This window comes from Symphodus melops, assembly GCF_947650265.1.
Source record: "Symphodus melops genome assembly, chromosome: 7".
Classification (NCBI taxonomy): Eukaryota; Metazoa; Chordata; class Actinopteri; order Labriformes; family Labridae; genus Symphodus; species Symphodus melops.
The window spans coordinates 14,779,989-14,804,313 of NC_136697.1; the positions used below are offsets into that span (position 1 = coordinate 14,779,989).

Below are 24,325 nucleotides of genomic sequence, written 5' to 3' on the forward strand. Positions count from 1 at the left end.
AGTTAAAGATGAAGGAATTTATTTTCAGTCACCGACAAGGGAAAATTGACATTTATTCTCCTTGTCAAATTAAGTTGTTTTAACGGAAATTACTTTTGTACAGCAATAAAAACAAGAGTTGTGCTGTCGTCCAGGAAATACTTCCAGCCTTAAATTTATGGAAGTGTTCACAGCAGGCACTGGCAGTCTGGGAGCAGGACCCAATCTGTTTAAAGAACCATTTGGACCTGTGCCTCGTGTGTGGGTTTGTGTGGTCTCCCCTCACTCAGTCAAAGGCTGGGCTGACAGACAGACCTATAAACAAGCAGCTTTTATCTCTCTGCTAAAAACACAGCAACAAAGAGCCCAGCTGCCCGGCTGTATCCCCCCCATCCCTCTGTTTTCCCCTTTTATCTTTCCTGTCATCGCCCACCATGCTGTAGAGGACGCATGTAGGGAACCTGAGGTAAGCACAAACCTCTCTGCCTTCTCTTTCATAGCGTCTTCATAGGTTTCCTACGCTTGTTTCCTATGTCTGGCACAACAACTGAATGCTACTGCAGAGGGCAGTGATAGGAGTAATTTCTTGATTTGTTGTCAATAAAAACTAACTTTTCCTCCTGAATCAGTAATAGCATAATTGCAACACTTAGGATAATAACGGTTCCCTGAATAGTGCAGTGCAAGCTTTTCAAAGTGGATCACATTGAAGCAAATGGCTGTATATATGTAATAATCACAGCTAACCTCGAGGATCCTTCAATTTTAGCCATGCTATCATCAAAGCTCCCAGCATGGAAATGTCCACCCTTCACTCCAGCCAACAGATAAATACAAACAACTCTTCAAATATTTGATGTATTCATTTGGAAAATGCTCACAATATGTATGTACCTATTTATATTAATCCTGACATCGACAAGTTGTTGACTGACTTTTGTTTTTTTTACAACCTACTGTATACTTGAGCTTTGGCTGACAGTCAGACAATATTTTCTAATGATGGTCCGAAAGTTCAATCAATGTTCTGTGACCATTGTTACGGCTTTTGTGAATCAACTCAGACCAGAATATGTAAATCTAGTTCATATAAGCTGATTTGTATGCACAGACATGAATCTCTGACACTAACCTCCATTTTGTTGAGGGACACCCAGCAGTCTGAGGGGAAGTCCTGCAGCATGGGAACCAGGAACTGTAGGCAGCCGTCCCAGTGACACAACAGCAGCATCATACCAATCAGGTTAAAGATCCGCATCACCGCACTAGCCAGGTCATAGGTCATATGGAAGATCTACATAGAGAAAATAACAGAGGGAGGAACATTTACACTGGGCTGGGATGTGTTTGATTTGGAATATAATTTAGATAAAAAGACATTTATTGCTAAATATCCTTTTTGTATTTCTTTGTGGCATTATAGGCTTCCCACTCAGCTCTACAGTGTCCTTTGGATTGGACCAAGCTTGATTGATTAGAAGGGAAGACAGATTCCCATCAGTACAAAATCAAACCCAGCAGGAGAAAACAAGATATTTTTTGCACAGAGATACATTACATCAATCAGAGGCTCACACCACACACACGCTCACGCACACACAGACACACACACACACACACACACACACACACACACACACACACACACACACACACACAAAACACTCACAAAAGCCTGAAGGCACACATGCTAACATGTACACAAACCAACAGAGTGATGGACGGGGACCATCATGATCCTTAACAAGTGATAGTCTTTGTTGTCCCACACATCAATCATTCTGAGTTGCTGGAAGTTCCTTTAGCTCAATCACCTGACAGACTTCCGGATGGGGGCTAAGACTGAACTTGTTACATTAAAAACCAAAATAATCTTAAAAGCTCTTAATATGTAGAATTGTTGGATGACTTTACTATCACAAGGGAGAAATGTGAAATGGGTCATCTGTTACTCAGTGCAGCTGAGGGAGAAGTGATACTCTGTGATGGGAGTGATGAGGAATGAGACTGGACATGAATCAAATGTGCTGATCTTTCGAAAGCTGCTTAACCTTTAGAATGTTTTTATGGTCAGTCTATATGAATCAGAAACTCACACAAAAAAAGACTCATTTGTCATATCCTCTCACCCAATTGATGGCTGAGAGAGCACAGCCATGTTGTTTGCGGATGGACATTATCAGCACCACGGTCAGCTCCAAGAGACATACAAGAACCCAAATGACAGTTTTGTTTCCAATACCATGGTTGGAAAATGCATAAGATACTGTAAAAAAAAATTAATTCCCCATCGCAATAATATATCATGGCTGCTGATGGCCAACACTGTTTTAGAATGACAAAGAAGAACTGGTGCAACTGCCAGCTACAAGGGAGAGGCATGCTGGTCAAAGCTAGCAAGCAATCAGTGTTTTAAAAATGGTTATTAAAACATAACCAAAAACATGCATATTAATTTTAGAGTTTAAGGTTCCTCTGACAAACAAAGGACATCAGGGGGGCTGTAATCTGAGCTTCCAGTAGAATTAGCTTGTCATGGTTCTTGGTACAAAGATAACAATGATAGCAATCATCAAAGCTGTCTAATGTCAGCACTATAAAAATGTATTACAGTTTCTTTCCTGTACTTTTTTTTACAGAAGTTACTCCGCGATACCAATACTTAAATAGAAGTGTCTGAATCTGTATTGAGAAAAAAGGGCTCAAATCAATTGGAATTAGTCTGACGTGCAAAGAGCTAGACTTTCGAAGTAAACTATGAGATATCTTAAAAAAGAAAGACGATTGTAACTAGACATTTTTCAATTTTTGGTGTCTCATTCTCCATCACGTCTCTGCTCTCATTCTCCATGCATGACAAGTATCACTTCCCATCTCACTCCTCTGTGTGTGTGTGTGTGTGTGTGTGTGTGTGTCACATCTTCAGAAATCCAATTATCCAAAGGTCAAGTTCGAAGCTGGGCCCCACTGCGCTGCTCGCCACTGCAAAATGCCAACACAAGGCTGCCAATACCGGCATACACAAAAAGTCGAGTGATCTCATGACATGGTTGGACCTCTTGTCTTCTAGGCTGCTCTCTTTCATTTGGGGAAGAAGTAGGAGGAGAGGCTGGAGCAAGGACCCTGACAAAGAGCATCCCTCACAGAGTGAATAAAAGTAGAGTGTGCCAGGAAGGTCAGGAAGGGGGCTTTGAGTTCAGGCTAAGTTCAGGAAAAAGGGACTCTACCTAGCTACAGTACCAATCTTTACCTGTAAGACCACTTACCTTACTCCTTTAATTTAGGGGTGTGTCCAGGATCCTGTGACTGGAAGGGCCCAAATTAAGTACTGATCTATGCAGAGGTGGCATGAAGTAGTGTGTCTGAGTGGCATTTATTTACCATTTCTGTCTCCACTCATTTTATCTATTTTAACTACGAACTTTAATATATCTAACAGTTTTTTGTATTCCTTTGTTGAGTTTTTTGAAAAAACAAAACATTTCTTCTAAATCTTCCATGGTATTTCTAGTGTTGTATTCAAAATGTCTTGGTCCCTGGTTACGGCCACAACCTTCACTGTGTTATGGTCTAAGTGAGTGACACGCCGGCTGCACAGAAGTTGATGATTTTGCATTGGTATTAATGGTCTTGAGTCTGTCTTGATCCCTAAATATCTTGTTCTTGTGTTGGTCTGGGAGCACTCTGATCTTGGGTATGTCTTGATCTCAATTAGAGTGGTGTTGACTACAACATCACTTATTTCTCTGAAGATAAAAATTGTTGACCAAAATTACAGTAAAATAAAAAAAACAATCTTCGGATTCCGCAGAAAGAAAACAACCTAAAAAAATGCAGAATCTGTACATTTTGGTACAAAGGTGTACTTGTGTTCTTTTTGTAGTATAATAATAATAATATAATAGTAACTCGGACTGAGAAGAAGCAGGACACATCAGCTGTAGAACTATTTCACAATTGATGGGACTTAAATTAATGTTTTTAAAAGATATCTGCATGGAAGTGCAGCTGACAATCATGGATCATGGCTGTCATCTCTCAACTCCACCTTCTTGCCTCTTAAGTTGCTAGTTGTATTTGTACCCTAACCCATCAAGGTGAGAGGCATATATCTTTGTCACCATGGGTTTGAAAAAATGTAAGAGTACCAAAATAAAAGCCTCTTGCAGCCTTTTGCAGAACATTTTGTTGAAATGTATGTTCTGTCTCCCACTGTGCAGATAGCCATTCACAGTTTATGGGGTGACACATGGCATGGTCAATCACATTTCAAGAGGGTCCATACCACTGGAAACTGCTCATTTTAATTGAATAATCAGTAATATGTAATGCAAATAAACAGCCCCCTGTTGTTGCTTATTATGATCATTGTTAGTTGCTCTTCTGTAGAGTCTTAATTGATTAACTGTGTTCCCTCCTGTTAATAGGCTTCTTATTAGATCAGCTGATGCCACCTGTGGGATTGCCAGGTCAGACAGACGGCAGGGGGGGATTGTGTGACAATAACAGTAATTAGAATGCAAAGTAAGTTAAAGCTGCTGACATTATACATTTCTCACCAGGTGGCAGGTGAGAACATTAACACTGAGCCTGCAGGCGGAAGAGAGCAGGACGCTCAGAGCAGACAGAGAGGCAGATTGTTGGTTTGGTCTCCAGCCAACATCAGCATATTTGAGGCAAATCAGTGACCTTTTATCATGGACTAGGTTTGGTGCTTCTTCTTCTGTTGCTCAGAGTTGTGTGATTAGAGTTAATATAATATTTACAAAAGGACAGTCATTAACCTTACCTCTTCCCATTGGTGAATGTAACGTATTAATCTGGAGAGCCTCAGCAGCCTCAGGAGACTTAGGATCTTGGTAAAACGGACAATCCTCAGCGCTCGAGCTGTCTTGTACACCTCCGAGTCGATACCTTTCTCCACTATTAGGAATATGTAATCCACTGGGATAGAGGAGACAAAGTCCACAATGAACCAAGTTTTTAAGTACTTCTTTTTAATTGTTTCAGGGTCCAAAATGATGTCCGAGTTGTCCTCGATGATGATTCCTGTGCGAAAGTTTAGCACCAGGTCCATGAGGAAGAAGGTGTCAGAGACTACGTTAAAGATGATCCAGGGCGTTGTGGTCTCGTCCTTGAAGAAGGTGATACCCACGGGGATGATGATCAGGTTGCCCACCATAAACAGCAGCATTGTGAAATCCCAGTAGAACCTGGCAGGCATGTGAGTGTGTGTGTGTGTGTGTGTGTGTGTGTGTGTGTGTGTGTGTGTGTGTGTGTGTGTGTGTGTGTGTGTGTGTGTGTGTGTGTGTGTTTGTGTGTGTGTGTGTGTACAGGAGGGGAAAAAGGGTGGGGAAGGACAAAAATAGAGTCAGATAAGAAAAGGGAGTTGCAGAGGAAAGCCGATAGGCACAAGAGACTTCTAAACAAAAGATGGAAAAGCTTCAACACAGTGCAGGGGCCACACTTTGCCTGCCTGAACATGCATAAAGCGACAACAAAGACACATTATGCTAATCTCACAATTTCTATAATTAATCTTTTTTAACAATCTGTCATGAAATATTTTTCCATACAACTAAATTCTTGACTTAAAACAAAATTGCTTCCATGGTTGCAGCATACTACTAAACTGTTTGTACCCTTTTATTTGCACAATGGCTGTATGTTCCCTGGGCTGTTCGTCCCTTCTCTCCTTCTTTTTTCTCCTACTCTGCCCAGGTGAAGCTACTGATTGCACAAGGAGGTGCACCTGGCCTCAGAGCTTAAAAGCCCAGTGTTGAGTTCAGGAAGGGAAGCTTTTGGAGTTGGGACTGCTATGCCTCTTAGCCAGGGATTGTGTAATGTCTTTTAGAACTATTTTTTTCAGTAGATCTTTGTTTAATCATTTAGTTTGTCTGTTGATAAATACATTTTCACTTTGGTAAGGTGTATGATGTGTTTTATTGAGTCAACGTGTAGTTGGTTGTTAGCCCCGTAGGGCCGCCCTATGGTGGAGTGTAATACACCTTATTAAAACTCAGTAGAACAGTGTTAAAAAAAGCACATTTGATAAAGGATAAAAAAGTACATATAATAGGTAATAGTTTGCATTATCCAATATATGTTGGAATATTGCATTGTAAACAAGTTATTCTTCATGGGGGAATTAATAATAGTAATTCTTGTAAAATCCAAGAAAAGTAGGCACATATAACTATTCAGAGTTTCAGAAGGGTTGCTACCCTTTAACTATGTTTACTATGTTTCCAACCATTGAACACATTTTTTTCACACTCACAAAATAATGAAGAACTTACTGAGCATTAAGCTGATTAAGCATGTTAAGTATGCTTCTAAAGCTTTTCATGATCAACCTGGGTCTCTAGGACACCGACTATCACATTAATAAACACAGACATTTCGAGCACAAAAGTGACTTGTTATTTGCTACCTTTGGCGATGTGACAGTAAAGTGAACGGGACAGAGTAACAGAAGTGGGGTTTGAGCCCGTAAGAGGAGGCTCTGCAGGACAGGTGCAGCGCTGAGTCATTACACTGCTACTTATGCAACAAGCTCGACTATTCCACTTCCCGACAACAACAGAAAATGCCACTATGATAGGTAGGCTAATGTTGGAGGCAACGTTGCTGTTTAACCTAGCGTCAATTAACATAGGAGTTATGGGGGGCAGCTGTTGCATGGTGTGGGATTTTACACGGTAAAGAAAGGTCTCAGAAGTGGCCCTGCCGTCAAATTACATCTCTTGCTGTTGGAAACGTGTCTCAAGTTCAGCTTTGGTGGTCTACAGACTAGACATATGATACAAATGGGCCAAACAGGAAGGTGGTATTTTTTATGAAGCTCAGAAGCGCGAGCCGAATTCAAATTAGCCGGGAGCTGTTCACCCGGTGTGGTGCTGAAAACAAACAGCCCATAGGACAACTAAAACCTACCGACTTTCAATTCAGCGACGGGATAATATGATGGGAGAAAAAAACCCATTCGAATTATTTAAACTTAGTCACGAGGAGCCCCCCCCCCCCCCCCCCCCCCCCCCCCCCCCCCCCCCCCATTCATGTCCCTAAATATTTGCATGAAAGAAAAGCCGCTTCATGTCCAGCTGGATCATCGGGGTTTAGGCTAGGATAAACAGAGAGCATCTTTCGTTAAAATACAGGATCCGGGGAGTCGAAAAGGCGGATGTGTCTCCAGTGAGCATGCTTGAGGTTTTTGCACACTTGGCTCAAGGTGACATTCCATTACTGAGTGCATCGCGTACACACACACACACACACACACACACTCACTCACACACACACACACACACACTCACTCTCTCACACACACACACACACACACACACACACACAGCCTACATCCTGTCAGCACGGCTCTCATCGCAGAGCTTAGACGACCACGAATAATAATCCAATCTTTGAATAGTAATAGTAGTATTTGAGAGATCTGACATTCAAATTAGCGACAGGGCGCTGTCCTCTTTGTTAACTGTGCGCGTGCAGCAACGAAAAGTGGGGTTATGTTAGCAGGCCGGGCTTGTTGAGCATCCCAGACATGCTACTGTACATGAAGACAGGATTTGTTTACAACCTTGAAAGGACACTCTCCGCTTAAGTACATTTGCCTGACAACAGGTTGTTTGGGGGATAAACGGCAGCACGTTGCAATGCATCGATTATTCCGTTAACTCGGAGGAGATGCAAGGAAAAATCAGCCGCATAGTCTTAAACAATAACCATGAATGTGTTTCCATTGAGCGACAGTGGTTTCACACACTGAAGTGAGTTGCAGATGACACTGAAGACCCACACGGGCCCCTCATGACTTTCAACCTGCAACCAATGGCAGCCCCAGCAGCTCTTACCTGAAATCACTGTAAGGGTGGATAATCCAATTTCCAGCTGATTTTACCCTTTCCTGTTCTCTCTCCACTGCTTTTTGACTACCATACATGCGTAAAGAGAATTTGTTAACTCCAGGCTGCAGCATACTACTAAACTGTCGCTGCATAAAGCTGGCTTGGCTGCCCTGAGGCTCCGCGTCCTCAGCGGGCACGATTGGCGGTCCATCCTCCTCTGGCTTCAGGAAAGTGACAGAGTTCCTGGGCTGCTGGTTCTGAGTCTGAGCCGGGCCATGCAGTGAGGACGAGGCTTTCCGACTCGGTGCGTTGGAGAAGGACACCTTGGAGTCCTTTTTCTCGGGGACACCGCTGGATACGGGGGTAGCGCCAGGGTTAGCGCTCTCGCCTCCCTGTCCGCCGGTCAGAGACCCGCCTGGGGTGATGGAGCCGTCCATGCTGGCAGTGGCCGAGTTACAGCCTCCCCGCTTCGTGCTCCCCCCGTCCTCGGCCCTCCCCGACCCTCCTGTCTGCTTCTCCTGCTTGGAGATGATTGAGCGCAGGCTCCCGGTACCCGAGTCCCTCCTGCATTCTCCGTTTTTGTTGCATTTCATTCTGGAAATTGGAACGACGCTGTTGCAACCATCACCTGCTGTCGCGTTTAAAACCTCTAACGCGACCGCTGATTCCGACGCCTCCGCCCCAGATGCTCGGCTGGTCTCTCCGCGCCGGGCAGCATCGCCTGGACAGGGTGTCTGAGTCTCGGCAGATCTGGAGGCAGCAGTGGGCCGTGGAGCGGCGGGAGCGTCTTCTGTGTGCGTATGGCAGGGCTCCTTGTTTGAGTTTCTCCTGGAACCCGAGGACGCGGCTCCCCCTCCTGGCGTAAAGTTCTTCATCCTGATACTGCCGCCGCCGCCGCCTCCTCCTCCTCCACCGCTGCCGCTCCCCCCGGCTCGGCGCAACCGCGGATGCTGAAACCTGGACTCCTCTTCCCCGTCCTCCGTCTCGTCCATCACGACGTTGCTGGTCGCACCAGGCTGCTTAGCGCTCGGTGCGCCAGGAGAACCCGAGTCCAGACAGTTCTGGCTGCTGCTACTTCTTGTGCATTTGGACGCGGCAGCCTTTGGGGCGCTGATGTGGCTGCATCCGCCTACCGCCTTCTTTTTCATGGTGGCAGCAGTCGCCGGTGAAACCTCATTCCTGTCCATGACATTGGGCATATCAAATTTTGCTACCAATTATTTCTACAGAAAACCAATCAGAGGTGGAGAGAGATGAAGAGAAGAAGAGAAGAGGTGGAGAGGAAGGAGAGAGGGACAGAGGGAGGGGTGGACGTGACTTCTTTGCAAACTACTGCGCTTTTACTTTCACCAGTCATTGTGTCACGGCATCAAACTAATTGAGCCATTTGACTGCGTCAGATATCATAAAACTATTTGCGTATGCTGCTGCTAATTCGGCTTAAGCTTTTTTTTTTCCCATGTCAAGGCCTCGCAGTCATGACCTACAGCTTAAATTGCCATTTAGTGGCCTTTTTTCAAAGACATACACGTTTATTGATGACTAAAATGTTGTCAACAATTCTTCATACTAACACTAAAAGTTTAATTAACACGTGTTATTGAAAACTCAAATGATGTCATATATTTTAGAAGGTGTTTTCAATGACATCCTTCCTGAAAAGATGTCACCCATAGAGTTGGTGCTTAGCGCACCCTAGCGGCGTCATAGGGGTGATACAAAGGTTGTCGTGTATTCACTGCAATACTGTGCCAAAGTTTAAATAAACACCATCAAGAAAGTCTACAGAAACACGCAAAACACGCAGGCTTCTTTCACTCGTTGGTGTGAGATCTTTAAGGTGTTGAAGTTCACCGCCCCGTGGAAGCATATACTGTGCTAGTAACTTCCAACAAATGGGTTTTAAAGCAAAAATCATGGTGTTTGTTTATTGTGTAATCCTGGGCATTATTTTTCAAGTATGAGAAACACAAAAAAACACTCAAGAAAAATCAATACATTTCACATCCTCTTTCAGCAGGTGCCAAAGTGAAGTGCCTGGTCAGCTACGGTATTGTAATGCTTGCACATATAACCTCTAATAAGGGTCAATAAGTTGGGTATGTGGAAGACAAAATGACAATGGTAATGTTTCCAGATGCAGACAGAGCATCTTCCTACTTTTACAATTTCTTACATTTTTCACAACAGTGCAGGCAAGAAATTAACATCACCACTATAACCCGTCCTCTTCATTCACTCTCTACAATCCTAACTTTGCTTCAATCCTCAAGCTCATCAGCTGCACCCACAGTTCAGTTTTATTTCCTGGAAGGTTGGTGCAGGCAGTGCAATGCTCTCTCAGAAATGAAGATGGCACACAGATATAGTGAAAGGATTTGAACCAAATTTAAAGTGTCAGAAACAAGTAGGCATAGTAGGCTCAGACATATTTTAAACACAGGAGCTGGAATGGATCCACGCATGAGTTTTAAACTATATGGAAGATTACATTATTACCTTATTTTTGTAGAGCTAGGAGACACATTTGCTGGACTTTTAAAGGCAAATTAGCGTGTGTCTGTTTCCAACAGTTTGAACAATTAGGCTTGAACTCCTGAACCAAAACATCTGTATTGTTAAGGTCAATTAATCACATGAGTTTAACATTTTGCCAGGCTCACTGTGAATGTCTCAAAAAATGACTTTGATAAACCTTGAGTATTAGGCCTGACATGCTAGCTTAGTGTAGGAACTCTAAGACTTCTATCAAGGTTAAGTTTGTGCTTCATCACAAAGGCCTGTCCTACTGTGCGTTGGTAAATGTACTCACCAGTGGAGCGTGGTTGTGTTTGGGACTAGAAAGGAAATAAGTGTTGCAGTAAACACAAGGCTGAGTTGTGATTAATTATCTTAATTATTCTGACACAGATAATTGGATGGTGATAAGACAATGTGTCCGATTGCCGGGATGATCTGCTAATTCACACTCAGTTTACATCTAATTTCAGGTTTTGTATTGACTTAATTTCTACATGTATGCACAGTTGGCTTATTTATTGGACAATGGTTGGGATCAGTGCTTGGTGTTTGCAGACACCAGAGACCCAGATATCGCTGTGAGGACCCAGTAGTTTGAGTAACCCTTAAATATTATTGAGCCATTTTTAAACAGCACAGCACATAATCAGCAGGTAAAACAGTTTTAGCACTTTATTGTGTACGAAAAATCAGTAAATAAAATAATAAACACTTTTTTGTGAAACACATTTGGTCAGTTCCATAGAGGTAAGATAATCCCATGCCTTTTACATCAATCAATCTCAGGAAAGGTTTTGAGCTATGTGCATCGTGTTACCTTGTCAAAATACACCAAATACGCTGGATCAAGCTCTAATATAAAAATAATCATGTAAAAAAAGTCTTAAAAGACTCATTCAATGCAAAATAGTAAAAGAAATGTCCCTTTTTTGTTCAGTAGTTTCCAAAATTTCACATTCTCAATATCAGACAGAATTTGTGTGCAAAATAAAAAATAAAGCTGCAAATTCATTTACGGTAAATTAAATCTGATGCATACACTTAGTTCCCTTTCTGCAAGGTTTGAGTTGATCTGTTCACTGTTCATCAGTGAACAGATCAAAATTAATTCTCTATCTACACACCTATGTACTCTGTCACCACAGGAAATGTTTTCATCAAAAGGAGCTTTTTTTCCCCACAGGTCCTTTAAATGCTTTTCCACCTCTTGCGAATAAACATCTTCATCATGAAGAAGTCCACTCTAGCTCAAATGAGACTCCAGTTCTTGCTACATTCTTACCTTTATCATTAATATTCACATTCTCTCTGGAGCCTTATTTAACACTTCCCAGTCCCACCCCCCTGAGAACTCTGCTAGTATAGCTGCAGGAGCTGTGCCCAGCTTCAGTTCAGCACAGAGGGGGGAAGAATGACAGTCTGCAACAGATTTAGAGTGCAGCTTGATATTGTCCTCTTGAATTAAAACAGCTCTCCTGGTCTCAGCTGTGGAGAGGAGTCGTTGTGGCCTCTTTTACTTGTTATGTGAGGTGACCTTGACGGTAAAATTCTACGAGTTGCTGGCGGCGTTTTCATTGCTAGGTGAGCTGGGGGAGGAAGAGGATGAGGAGGAGGGGGAGAAGTTCATTCCTGATAACCCTGGCGGGTCTGTGGCTGTGTTCTGTCCACTAAGACTCTTCCTGCACACGGGACACGTATCATGCTGCAGGAAATATGAAGAACAGTGACTTGAGTAAAAACTCAAAGCATTTTCAACATATTTGCTGATCTAAAGAAAATCTGTGATGTGTCCCACCAATGTTCAAACAATAACATATTCAGTATGAACAATACTCAAGTGTGCACACCAGTTAGAACTTACAGTTTGATGTTTGTTTGTAATGTTTATCTAGTACCTCTCATTAAGCCAATTGCTGTTGCTGTTATTTAACAAAATGAGTTTGTCAACCACATTTCTCCTCTCTCAGGCATTAAGCCAAACAACTTTGTAGTCCAAACCAAATGGCCGTGAGAAAATAATTTGCTTATTCAACGCATTTCATTGAGCCTATTGCAATGTCTTTATTGAGCATGTTGATATTGTGATGACAGTGAAATAGAAATTTCGGGTGCAGCTTAGCTTTGGTATATGTTGGTGTTGTTGTTTTATTGTGTTAAACCTTTTTTTATGAAAGTGCTTTGTATGATTTCTTAATTGTGTGTCAAAGTGAACAAGACTGTATTTCCCTCCTTTTCCTTTTATTGTCTTTCTTTTCAAATCTAAGTGCTTCATGGGTTAAATACAATGTGTTCTGCACTCACTGAGGGAAAAAAAAACTGTCAAGTATTTAAAGGTTCATAAAATGTCTCAACCTCATTTTTGAACCCAAAGAAAACTTCTTTTTTTTTGTCAGTAAAAAACCATCAAGTTCTTCACCTTGAACTAAGACCTCTGGCTGCTGATGTTTGTGGTTTTTTACCCTTCATTTATTAACATTGTATAGTGTAAGCAATACCTTCCATGGTTTAAAAGCATCAAAGAATTATCATACACAACTGTGACTTAAATGTAATATATTTATATATTTAGCTGATACCTTTTTAATTACTAAATCACTGTCTGATATCATACTTTGGATGTTTGATATATTTACATACCTGTTGAAGCCATGGTACTATACAGTCATTGTGAAATAAATGATTGCATGGCAGTTGTCTAACATTCTCCTCAACACTGTAGTCTTCTTTGCACACTGGACACTCCAAACCAGCACCTGCACAAACAGAAAGCCACGCACTGTTAGTGTGTGTGTGTGTGTGTGTGTGTGTGTGTGTGTGCGTGCGTGCGTGCGCGTGTGTGTGTGTGTGTATGTATGTGTGTGTGAGAGAGACACCCATGGCCACAAGTGTCAGCAGCATGGAAAATTCTGACCTCACAGACTCTGTTTGATTGAGTTATGGTTACATTGATGCACTTTACTGTAATACTACTAAAAACAATCCAAGTCAGTAAAGGGCGCACATGTTTGTTATAGCATGAAACTACAAAAAAAAAAAAAAACATGTTCAAGAGTCTGAGGGGGTTTTTTTTATGAGTTATGTTAACAGGGTTGTCGGGACATGTATGTCAATGTCATTCAAAGGAAGACCTTTTCCGATCTGTTTGATTCTGAAAGAAAACTCATAACTTAAGGGTACAGAATGGTTGGAGAGTCATTAAATGAGAAAGGTGAATAAAGAAAGTGAATGAGACTTACCCACATGGTCCTCTGTTATGGAGATGGTTGGTAAACACTTGATGCTTTCCCTGTCAGCAGGAGGGGGACCCGTGTTTTCAAATTGGTTCAATAACTACAATAAAAACAAAAAGGAAAATTGTACCAAAAAGTGGCCCTTCTGCACGTGAATGCATTTTTTCTACAAATGAAAACTCTTATCAGTATATATATAAATGTAATTTGAGAAATGCTGTGTGTTAAGTGTCAACACTTTTTGAAATGACCTCTAATCCATGAGTCACATGTTCTTCCAAGAAATAAATCACAACATCACTCAGAAATAATAACCTCTGTGTCATGCAATAATAACACATTATACCTGTGTTATGATAGCATCAAGACCATTTGCCCCCCAGGCATAGTCCAATGGATTGGAATGTAGCATTCCCCTGCAAGACAACCACGTGGTAAACAAAAACACAGCGATAGTAATATTGGGATAAAAAAAATGGAGCAGAGGTTCTTATACTTACCAAGGGCCCATTCCAATATTTGGCATGGCTGTAGGTGCTATAATTCCATTTACTAGCTGCTGGATAATGCTGTTGTAGAAAATAACATGTTTACACATCATGTTCAGAAGTATCTTAACACAAAAATAACAATAAAATTGTTCAAGAAGTAATTACCCGTATCCTTTTGTGTCCCACATAAACCTCCCACACTCACTGTACTGCTGAACATTTCTCACCCCTCTAATGTGGGCACTCCTTCATGGCGCGTACCCTGTCGGCGAGGAACGTGTCGACCCCGGGGTTGCCTTGCACTGTATCGTTGCCGTGATGCCATTTCCCTTTCTCTCCTGTTTTCTGTCTCCCTGTTGTCCTCTGTGGGTAGTCTTGTTCGAAGGTCGAAGTTTTCATCAAAAATCCCAAATGAGAAGGGACCGTATCCAGAGGGAAACGTAAATAAGTGCTGGTGATCAATGTTCTGATAGGAAGGACAGAGGCAATGTCAGCGTCATAGAAGTAGATATACGGTAGGTTTTACTGTACTAGAAGATTTAAAAAGTCAAACTGACCTCAAAGACTGGACGGCTTTGATCACTGGAGGATGACGTGGATGCGGATCCATTTTCAGTACTGAATGAACACATTGAGAGTAAGGTAAGGACAGTAAAAGTCTAAGACTCAGAAAGCTAGATAAAAAGCAAATTGATAAAATGAGGTACAAAACCGATATCTATACCTTCTTTCTTCAAGAAGTTCCTCAATGAAACCAGAATCACAGCGTGGACAAGTGTAGTCCTACAGTCAAGATATACCGTATGCATTTAGTTTGTCAACACAGCAACAAAGTTGTCTGTTTGTCAGAAACACTTGGCTAAAACCATAGACTGTAAATATGCACAAAACTTGGCCAAAAAATTCCTTCTTTTGTTGGGGTAACAAATTAGAGAGAGATGTTTTACTTTATGGTCATTCTAGATGTTTCCAGTTGTACAGCTATAGGCTTGTATTGTACTTTGCTGAATGATCTTTCTAGTATTATAACTCTATTGTAAATGATGAAAATACAGCGACTCAAAATGTGCTAATGTCTCTTCCTATAATTGAACAGAAAGAACCGCTAACTGCAGTCTCCATGTATAGAAACCCATTAACAGAATTTATATACAGTAATTTAATGGGACTGTAAGTACATTGCAGCTGACTGGCTGTTAGTAAAGTTAAGGTGACTCTAACACTCAAGAAGCTTCTCATGAATGACAACAGACTGCTTTAGCAGACAAGCGGTTAGTTGTCTGAGCAGCTGATTACTGAGAGTAATCGTCAAGTTTTACTCCCATCTATGGTATACACGACATGTTTACAATAAGCCTTCTGATGAACAAATAACACCTTTAATAAACGGCTTTAAATCACTCAATCAAACCGAAACAACATTATAGCTTCTGAACACAATCGTACTAAATGAAAGTGAACCTGAGCTTTTTTCTATTAGCTTGCTGACTATAAGGCTTATCAAATTGCCAAAACAGACTACCTAACTGATGTAAATTCTAGCAGGATAACATTAACAAAATGTTCTCTAACAAAAGATCATACTGTGAGTGCAACATTCAATTTCATCACTGCCAGACTTTACAGTCGCTGCTGCCTTCGATGGTAGCTAACTCTTGTAGCTGAACAGCAGACGTGACTGCATGTCCGCCAGAAGTAACAACACTAATAATGACCAAATATTGCTTATCATTGTCTGTGTGGGCAAAGATTTCTCCGCAGTCCTTACCGGTAAACGCGGACTAATCTCTGCTGAACACCGGTGACAAAAGAAGCGGCAGGGCCGTGGGGGAGCTTCAGCCATTTCTAAGTAGGAGAGCAGTTCGAACGGTACATACGGGTAGCAATGAGGGACAACACAAACCGATTGTTGGAAATGGGAAGTACCCGAGGACGACGTAAAAAATGCGAACGCCAAAGGAACGTTACCATGACAGCGACAAGCAGGCGAATTCCGCTTCACATTCACATTAAAATGATGATGTCCTGACATAAAAAACATACATTTATTTTAAAGTATAATGTCACTCTTTAAGTTTAAGTTTAGACTTCACAGTCTAGGGTTTAAACTTACAGTTTTATGTGATTTCCCCCTCCACATTGTGTCTTTATCTGTTAAATATGAGTCACTGCAATTGAACATTTAACAGCCATATTAACGTTCTTAATGAGTACACTAAATAGGCATTTACACTTTATGCCATTAAGTAGAATAGCTTAAATAAGAATAACCTTACGGTAAAACCCCGTATCATGCATTTTGTAGAAATGACGGATTATAATAGATATAATAGATATTAATATAATAGACTCAATTTTACTGTGTAAATATTCGTGAAGATGTAACGATGGGTAAAACTGTACGATGTGCACGTCAATATTTTACTTTGGACATTCATAACTGATACTCTTATATATTTGATAACATGATTTTAGTTCTTAAACCAGTATTTCTGAGACATACTGCAGGCTGGTATGAATTGTATTTTATACAAAAATAAATAAATAAATGAAAAACTAAAAACGTAATCAGCATCGCAGATAGCGAGATATACAGAAAGAGTTTTATTCTTTTAAAACTGTGACCGGAAGTCTTGATCTTATTTGTGCTAGCAGGCTAAGCTATTTGTAAGCTGCAACTGTAGCAGTGTAGGCCTTACTTGAGTTTGTGATCTTTTTTCGAATAAATTGTCCTCCTGCCAAGACCATGGATTACAGCGATTCAGGTTGATAATAACTTTGACTTTGGAATAAAATGTTGGCCCTATATTTAACAGACTTTCCCTTGCTAACAAGACAGTTGGCTTCTCTAGCCGCTCGACAGTTTTCTTGTTAGCTTAAGGAGACGATGTTAGCAAGTTGTTGGCTAAGAGAAACCATCGCCTTATCTTTTATATACCATCTTTAAACACAGCCTTCATATTTAATGACAATGATTTCGCTTTGCAGTCACCGATCACATTCAAAGGCTTAACATGTGTTAAGACTAGCTTTCTTGTTTATTTGTTTGTATCGTATAAAAATGATATTATTTGTGTACATGATCTACCTTCACGTTAGCGAACCCAGAAATAACACATATTTGGGGAACAGTTCAACATAATTGAACGGAAGCAGGTCAATAAAAAGGTCATTTTGCAGCCCTAAATGTCAGTTGTATGACTGTATAACATGTTTGTTGTTTTTATATGTTGCATTTAGCTTTTTCTTTTTTTTTTCCAGGTCGAGGAGGATGGAAGTCTAAATCTGAGCAGCCTGCGAAGAAAAAGATGAACATGAATATTCTCCGACAAGAGAAGCTGATAGCTCAGAAGAAGAAAGAGATTGAGGAAAGAATGGCAGAGCAAGCAAAACTGAATGTAAAACCTGTAAACAAACCACTGCCTCCAAGGTATCAACACAACTACATAAACATAGAGTTTACATTTTAAAGTCCTACAGTGCCTGACGCTAATGTGAGAACAATATTGACTTGACATTATATTAATAAAGACAACTCTGTTCTTAGTGTTTCTCTCAGTCTTCAAGGACCTTCTTCAAACAAGTTTGCAAATGATGGAAGCTTCTTACAGCAATTCATAAAGATGCAGAAGGATAAATCAGAAAATGGTTTGTACCTCTATAGGCTTTACAGAAAAGATGACTTGCTTTGTCATGTGTTTATAACGTGTTCATAACATGTAGCAGGAAAATTAAAAAATTACCAGAGCAACTGAAAAGCACATTAACAGTGGAAATATTAATATTGCATTCATCTTATTACTTTTGTTGATTACCTCCTACCAAGTGGAATCAAACTTGCCTTATGAACAGAAATAATAACTACGCATAGTTAAAGGCCAGCACTGGATTTTTTCATTCTAGGTTCAACAACTGATGCCACAAATCCCTCAACCTCAGCTCCATCACCAGGAGGAAACGCACTGCAAAAAAAGAGCATTCTTGTTGGCAAGAGGCCTGGACTTGGAGTCAGTAGTATGCTTAGTCAGTTCAAGAACTACTCACAGACAAAGAAGAATCCTGTTGTCAGCCAGAGACCGAGTGTGTTTTGTTCTCCAGACGATGATGAAGAGGAAGAAGAGTCTGATTACTCCAGATTCTTAGAGATGAAAGGTAATTCAAGGCCTGTGTTTCTCAATATAAATCTGGCCAGCTCCATGGCTTGGACATTTCAGTGCATCATCTGTCTACACCTGTGGCACAGATGCCTTCTGATTGGCATTTATCAAAGGTGTCCTTAGAGTAATTGTACTCATAGCCTGCTTAAAGTTTCTCCCCCAGAGGATTCAGACACTAAACTTATCATCGATAAGATGGCGTCCTTCGTGGCAGAGGGAGGACCTGAGCTGGAGAGAAAGGCCAGGGAGGACTACAAAGACAATTCTGTTTTCGCGTAAGTAAAAAAAGACAATATATGTCGTCCTGATTTAGTTACTCAATTGTTGCCACTTGGCTTATTGTATTCCCCTCTCTTATATCCATATTATACATATGTATTTTATGCAAAATATCCATTGTTCAGTGTTCTTTTAAAGACTTTAAAGTCTTTGTAATTATTTATTTTGTATCATATATAGTTTGTATTGCATACGGTTACTGTTATTGTACAGTGTTTTCTGTCGTCATTGTGTTTTATTGAATTGTATCCTCTAAACCTGAGTGTTGAATTCATGGTTCTGTTCCAATATGCTCCGGATTGACAATACACTTCCTGAATCATCCAATCAAACTGCAGTTTCAAACTCACCTGATTTACTTTCTCCCTTCCCTTTAGGTTTTTATACAATAAAAGCAGCTTGGAGTATCTCTATTTCAAAAATAGAGTTGCGGTTCTGAGAAGGGATTTACTCAGTCCTGAGAATACATCCGATAATGGTAAGATTACCTTTTCTCACACACTCACATTTGTGTCTTTTTTTATTTAACGCACATTTCGTTTTATACAAAAATGCTTTTGGAAAGTGGTGTGGGCAGTTTGTCAATAAAGCCTTTTCAGTTAATTGTATGGTTACATGGACCTGTTTATGACATTGTAATGAATTGTATTAGTCTTTGTGTAGACAGAGTGTAGTGACACAAACTTAAGTACAATAGACATGTTTCTCTGTTAACTCTAGACTTGATTAAATATCTTAAAGAATCCCTTATTTTATGTTTCATAAATTATAATTTACCTATGAAATTCTCCCCTTTGTTTCTCTAATTTGGAGAAGCTAAGATGCTGACAGATATCATGCATTTTTCTTTCAAATTGGACTTTAAAGAGGGCACGCCACTTGCACCAACAAATTGTGATTTATGTTGCTTTGTCTGTATTGCTAACCCCTAGACTGGCCTCATGAAATCAAAGCACGCTTTTGAGGTTTTAGCTACGATTAAGATTTAGCTAATACTTTAGATATGCACCGTTTTACACAAGCAGATACTGATGGGTTTCTCAGTGAAGGATTACACTGCAACCTCTCTGGGCTTTTTAGAGTTTCTTTTGTTTGTTACAGTAAATCCTCACATCCATGCAGTTCCCCATTCACCACCCATGTCCCACTTGCTCCTCCTTCCTCTTCTTATCCCCTATTGGCTCTAGACCGGTGGTGTGTGAGGGCCAGTTGAGTACGGTACAGTAGTTGAGTGTGAATAGAGTGCCAGTACTGATAGGCTGCTTAAAGTCTCCCCCCCAGTGGACGCGGAAACCCTGCAGATGGCCGAGAAGCTGGCAAGGTTTGTGTCAGAGGGTGGTCCTGAGGTGGAAGCCATCGCTGCTGAGCACAACCGAGCCAACCCTGCCTGCAGGTCAGTCATTGTAAACGGTGTTTAACTGTGTATCTTATTTTAAAGTTCCAGCTCATAGAACATATTTGTTGTCCTTCAGTTTCTTGTATGACCACCAAAGTCCGGCCTACCACTTCTACAAAGAGAAATTACAGGAGTATCGTGCTGCAGCCTCGCAGAACTCCTCCCCTCCAGCAGAAGTGTCGGGGACACACCTTCTGCGACCGACTATACCCTCGTCGCTCGGAATCCCTCCACCACCGAACCCCACCTCCCTGCCTAAGATTTCAGACACAGTAACGCCACCTGTGAAACGGAAAAGAAAGAGTAGATGGGGCTCAGAGGATGACAAAGTGGAGCTGCCGCTTCCTCCTATCGTTGTCCCTCCAGAGATTGTTCAAGACCCTAACACACCCGCCCTCTCTGGTATGTGAACTAGCACTTCACACTCACATAAATCAGTGTGAATTGGCACTTTATTCCTTTTTGAGAATTTTGCATCGACCTAATCTGAGTAAAAGCCATCTCAAATCAATCAAGAGTATATTTTTGGAACTGATCAAAATTGTCTTGGATTTTCTAACACATACTGATCTGCATATTTGAAACAGTACCAAAAGATACAGTGATTATAGTTTATAAGAATATTGGTACTAACTGCCAGCAGTTTAAGAATAAAAGAAATTGGAAAAACATGTTTTATTATTTAACCACTGTTGCTTATAGGGATACTTCACCCATTTACATGAAGCTGTGTATCATTTACATGAAGCTTGATAGACCCTCGTGAAATATGATGCTTTTTGCATCACATGAAGAAAACTTTCAAGCAAAGAAAAACACATTTTTCTCGTCTCAGGGCAAAATGAGGGTTGGATTCACGACCATTCAACACTACTACCATGTTTCTAATGATACACAGCTTCATGTAAATGGGTGAAGTATCTCTTTAAATCACATTTTCCTTTGCTATTTTGATGTCACTAGTAGATCATGTATTTATACTAAAGTTTATACTAAACTTTTTTTCTGATGTGTCTTTCAGTCAATGAACTAAAAAGTCTTGGTTATAAAAAGGGGAAGCCTCTTGGTCTGGTAGGAGTGACAGAACTCTCTGAGGATCAGAAAAAACAACTTAAAGAGCAGCAAGAGGTAAAAACAAAATTAAGTCTCAGTTCAACTAAGGAATTAACCATTTCTGGTTTATTCAATCTACAATTTGCCAATTGTCTTTTATTTAACTCCTCTTTAATAATAATAATAATAATAATGAAAACTCACTGATAAATCAAGTTGTTATGCCCTGTATATTACCATCTTAGTAAACAAGTTCCTGTCTCTCTTTCTCACACACTCTAGATGCAAGAAATGTATGACATTATCATTAAACATAAGCGTGCGATGGCAGAAATGCAGACAATGTGGGATAAGGCCATGAGAGACCATCAACATGAATATGACAGCGATGAAGAGGTGGACCAGCAGGCCGGCACCTGGGAGCATCGTCTCCGACAGATGGAAATGGAGAAGACTCGAGGTAACCATGACCATCAGGAACTGTTCTTCTCTGTGTAACGCTGGCAGCCGTGGTTTTTGATAAGAAGTCATTACAAAGTTAAAATGATCCACTTTTACTGTAAAAGAAACCCTACTATGTGTTTGTTCTGTTACAGAGTGGGCTGAATCCCTGACAGAAATGGGGAAAGGGAAACACTTTATTGGGGACTTCCTGCCCCCGGAAGAGCTGGAGAAATTTATGGAGACCTTTAAGGCACTCAAGGTCAGCTTTCTTTCCATTTTCTGAAGCCTAATAAAGAAGGATTTTTCTGTTGCATAACCACTGGGATTATCTTTATAAATTAAAAGATAAATGAAGTTGACTTCACTTTAGAGTCAAGATGTAACCTTTGAATACAATAAAGCCTACCATATGAGTTCAAACAGACTCGGGTGACAGGCAGTGTTTATTCTTTTCACATTCATTAAAAGAAGAAGAAGAAGAAGAAAGTCTTGCTTTACCTATGTCATCAATAATCTCTCCACTCTCATTCTGTGTGTTGCAGGAGGGCAGGGATCCAGACTACTCTGAGTACAAAGAGTTTAAGTTGACGGTGGAGAATCTTGGTTTCCGAATGCTCATGAAGATGGGCTGGAAGGAAGGTGAAGGTCTGGGCAGTGACGGACAGGGCATCACGACACCTGTGAACAAGTGAGCAGTCTTCTGAAGTACATTTGTTTTTCACCTAGTCATGGTCATATCAAATGTTGTCTCGCATGAGATTGGTTTATCTTTAGGCGTTACCTTGCTGTTAATAAATCATGACGTCCCTGTATGTTAATGCATCTAATCATACTGTTAAATATTGTACGTTAACGCTTTCTCTCGGTTTAATTTGTATAACCAGCTTTATATTTACATTGAGGGATATTGTTCTTAATGTATTTACTGTTCAGTAGTTAACATGCAACACATCACTTCCTGTGCAATATAGAGTTTCTTTTTCTGTTACTTTGAATGCATGTTTGCCATAGTGGATGTTTGAATGGTGTGCACTTCCAGGTGAAGCCCCTGTTTTTTGGGTACATGGTAAAATCACAAGGCTCTTTATTCTTCTTTCAGCTGTATTGAACATCTTTCTATCACACAACAATAGCCAGTTTCTCAAGAGTAGCTTATCTTCATTTAGCTTTTAAATCTTTTTCTTCGAGCAATCCTTGAACAGATCAACTCAGATATTTCAAGTTATCGTTTCTTTCTTTGTGACATGTATTAGCAGGAAAAATTAAGGTTGTATTATTGACACCTCTGCTATATCTTCTGTGACATGTCAACATGTCCTCTTTAAAAAGGCACTGTATTTATATTTGTTTGTCTTTATTCAGATAGACCAAGAAGAACCGTAGTATTTAGTTGGCTCCACAGAGAATACAAAAAGAACACGTTTCATTTTGTGTCTCTCTCCATCTGTCCTACTTAAGGGGAACCACTGCAGTCGATGGAGCCGGCTTTGGAGTCGAGCGTCCAGCTGTGCTCACAAAAAATGACGATGAATATGATGCTTACAGAAAGAGGATGATGTTGGCGTACCGCTTCAGGCCAAACCCACTGGTAACATGTTTTATATTCTTCAAATGATATTGGCAGTATTTTTGAGTATCTAAGATAATGTATGAAACCAAAAGAAACAGTTAAACTGTTTAATAGTTGTACTTAACACAGTTATGGGCTTTAAAGCAAGGTATTAGTATTTAATCTAATATATCTTCTTTGTTTCCGCAGAATAATCCCAGAAGACCGTATTACTAATATGGAGAATTTTTCCTGTTTATACTTTTATCTCTGTCTTTTTTTTGTAGCATAATTTAAAGGCTGTTTTCTGCACCTGCCTTAGCTCGGCTCTGTTGTCCTTTGGAGACTGCTGCTCAAAAGACCATTTTAAAATTCAAAGTGTGTGTGTGGAGATAAGTAGAAAACTAGGTATATTCTCCATTTATATTTGAAGTTAAATTTGGTTGAAAAAAAAGATGTTTTCCCTAAATAATTGTTCAAATTATTTTGCATTTCTTTCAAGTCTTTCAAGTGAAATGTAATACTGTAACAACTTCTATGTACACCTACATTGCCTGAAGCCTTAATGATTTCACTGTCTGTTACCATCTTAATCCCCTTCAAATTGCTTTTTTAAAATAAATACCATAGTACTGTATTATTACATAATCTTCTGTATGATTCTCAAATTATATAATATCCCACAATGTGTTGTATCAATATTTACCTTCTTTTCACTAAATGCTACAATGCTCCAAATAAAAAAGGCATCCCACAAAAATGTAAAGTAAATGTCTTGTAACTACTGTACTCGTGTTTATTTTGCTGTTAATAAGGAAATCAGGAGGCGCTAAGATCAAGTCGCCTTGTTTATGACACTTGTTTTAAACGTGCAGGTATTCAATGAATGCAGTCGTCAGTCAATCATTTTATACACTGCCATCAGTATCCTATCCTGTCTCTAGACTGCAGTGAGTCACTGACTCAAGCTGGCCAGCCAGTGTTGAGGGTGACAGTTCAGTGAAATCAGACCTTTACTTTGCCATTCCCCAGGGGGCTTACACAGGATAATTATAACTCTGAAAACCAGCTAAGCAAGAGCTTCTATAGTGTTTGTCACAGCATCAGTCAAACGCAGTTTTAGCCATAGTAGGAGATTATTTATTTTTTTGTGGAAAGTAGGGTTGCAACTAACTTTTATTTACATTTCACATTAAATCCATTATGCTTCAGAAGAAAATTAACATTGGAGGTTGGGTAATCAAATTCCTTGAATCAAATGAAGGAAAAAGGATGTTGGATCAAAGTCAAGGAACAAATCTGTGCAATTGAATGACTGGGTCTAATGCCAGTACAATTTATAGTAAGTTGTGGTTTATCGACTGCAAG

General features: G+C 40.3%; 3 protein-coding genes across 5 annotated transcripts in view; 1 reads left to right on the forward strand and 2 right to left on the reverse strand.

The window, feature by feature from the left end:
• The window catches only part of LOC306826200 (potassium/sodium hyperpolarization-activated cyclic nucleotide-gated channel 2), a 35,037-nt gene extending 24,146 nt beyond the window's left edge, over positions 1–10,891 (reverse strand). Inside the window, exons 1-3 of the mRNA XM_079347378.1 lie at positions 7,845–10,891; positions 4,769–5,192; positions 1,112–1,273 (exon numbers count right to left, since the gene is read on the reverse strand). Of these exons, the coding sequence (XP_079203504.1) occupies positions 1,112–1,273; positions 4,769–5,192; positions 7,845–9,037 (1,779 nt within the window). The 5' untranslated portion in view covers positions 9,038–10,891. The remainder of the gene's footprint in view (positions 1–1,111; positions 1,274–4,768; positions 5,193–7,844) is intronic.
• Positions 10,892–11,015: 124 nt separating this feature from the next.
• On the reverse strand, positions 11,016–16,869 carry LOC306826202 (E3 ubiquitin-protein ligase RNF126-like). Of its 2 annotated transcripts, none has more exons than XM_079347381.1 (10): positions 16,779–16,869; positions 15,848–15,924; positions 14,804–14,862; positions 14,637–14,697; positions 14,307–14,545; positions 14,089–14,157; positions 13,935–14,004; positions 13,595–13,688; positions 12,996–13,111; positions 11,016–12,060 (listed from the first exon to the last, which is right to left on the reverse strand). In XM_079347381.1, exons 1-10 carry the CDS (start codon positions 16,825–16,827, stop codon positions 11,908–11,910), a joined length of 987 nt encoding a protein of 328 aa, XP_079203507.1. In that variant the 5' UTR covers positions 16,828–16,869; the 3' UTR covers positions 11,016–11,907. The 2 variants fall into 2 exon arrangements, with proteins under 2 accessions (XP_079203507.1, XP_079203508.1); XM_079347382.1 differs by lacking the exon at positions 16,779–16,869 and adding an exon at positions 16,356–16,392.
• On the forward strand, positions 16,501–23,728 carry sugp1 (SURP and G patch domain containing 1). Of its 2 annotated transcripts, none has more exons than XM_079347380.1 (14): positions 16,501–16,591; positions 17,341–17,509; positions 17,627–17,727; positions 17,983–18,231; positions 18,388–18,511; positions 18,893–18,993; positions 19,785–19,908; positions 19,988–20,313; positions 20,933–21,039; positions 21,247–21,424; positions 21,561–21,667; positions 21,951–22,096; positions 22,867–22,996; positions 23,168–23,728. In XM_079347380.1, exons 2-14 carry the CDS (start codon positions 17,388–17,390, stop codon positions 23,192–23,194), a joined length of 1,842 nt encoding a protein of 613 aa, XP_079203506.1. In that variant the 5' UTR covers positions 16,501–16,591; positions 17,341–17,387; the 3' UTR covers positions 23,195–23,728. The 2 variants fall into 2 exon arrangements, with proteins under 2 accessions (XP_079203506.1, XP_079203505.1); XM_079347379.1 differs by lacking the exon at positions 16,501–16,591 and adding an exon at positions 16,665–16,844.
• Positions 23,729–24,325: the final 597 nt, after the last annotated feature.

Coding starts and splice junctions, on each gene's coding strand:
- sugp1 (XM_079347379.1), top strand. Junction 17,728..17,982: donor GAAGGATAAATCAGAAAATG/GTTTGTACCTCT, acceptor TTTTCATTCTAG/GTTCAACAACTGATGCCACA. Junction 21,040..21,246: donor AACTTAAAGAGCAGCAAGAG/GTAAAAACAAAA, acceptor CACACACTCTAG/ATGCAAGAAATGTATGACAT.
- LOC306826202 (XM_079347381.1), bottom strand. CDS start 16,827: ATGGTCTTGGCAGGAGGACAATTTATTCGAAAAAAGATCACAAACTCA. Junction 15,925..16,778: donor AAAAAAGATCACAAACTCAA/GTAAGGCCTACA, acceptor TCTCCTACTTAG/AAATGGCTGAAGCTCCCCCA. Junction 14,158..14,306: donor GGAGTGCCCACATTAGAGGG/GTGAGAAATGTT, acceptor TTTCTACAACAG/CATTATCCAGCAGCTAGTAA.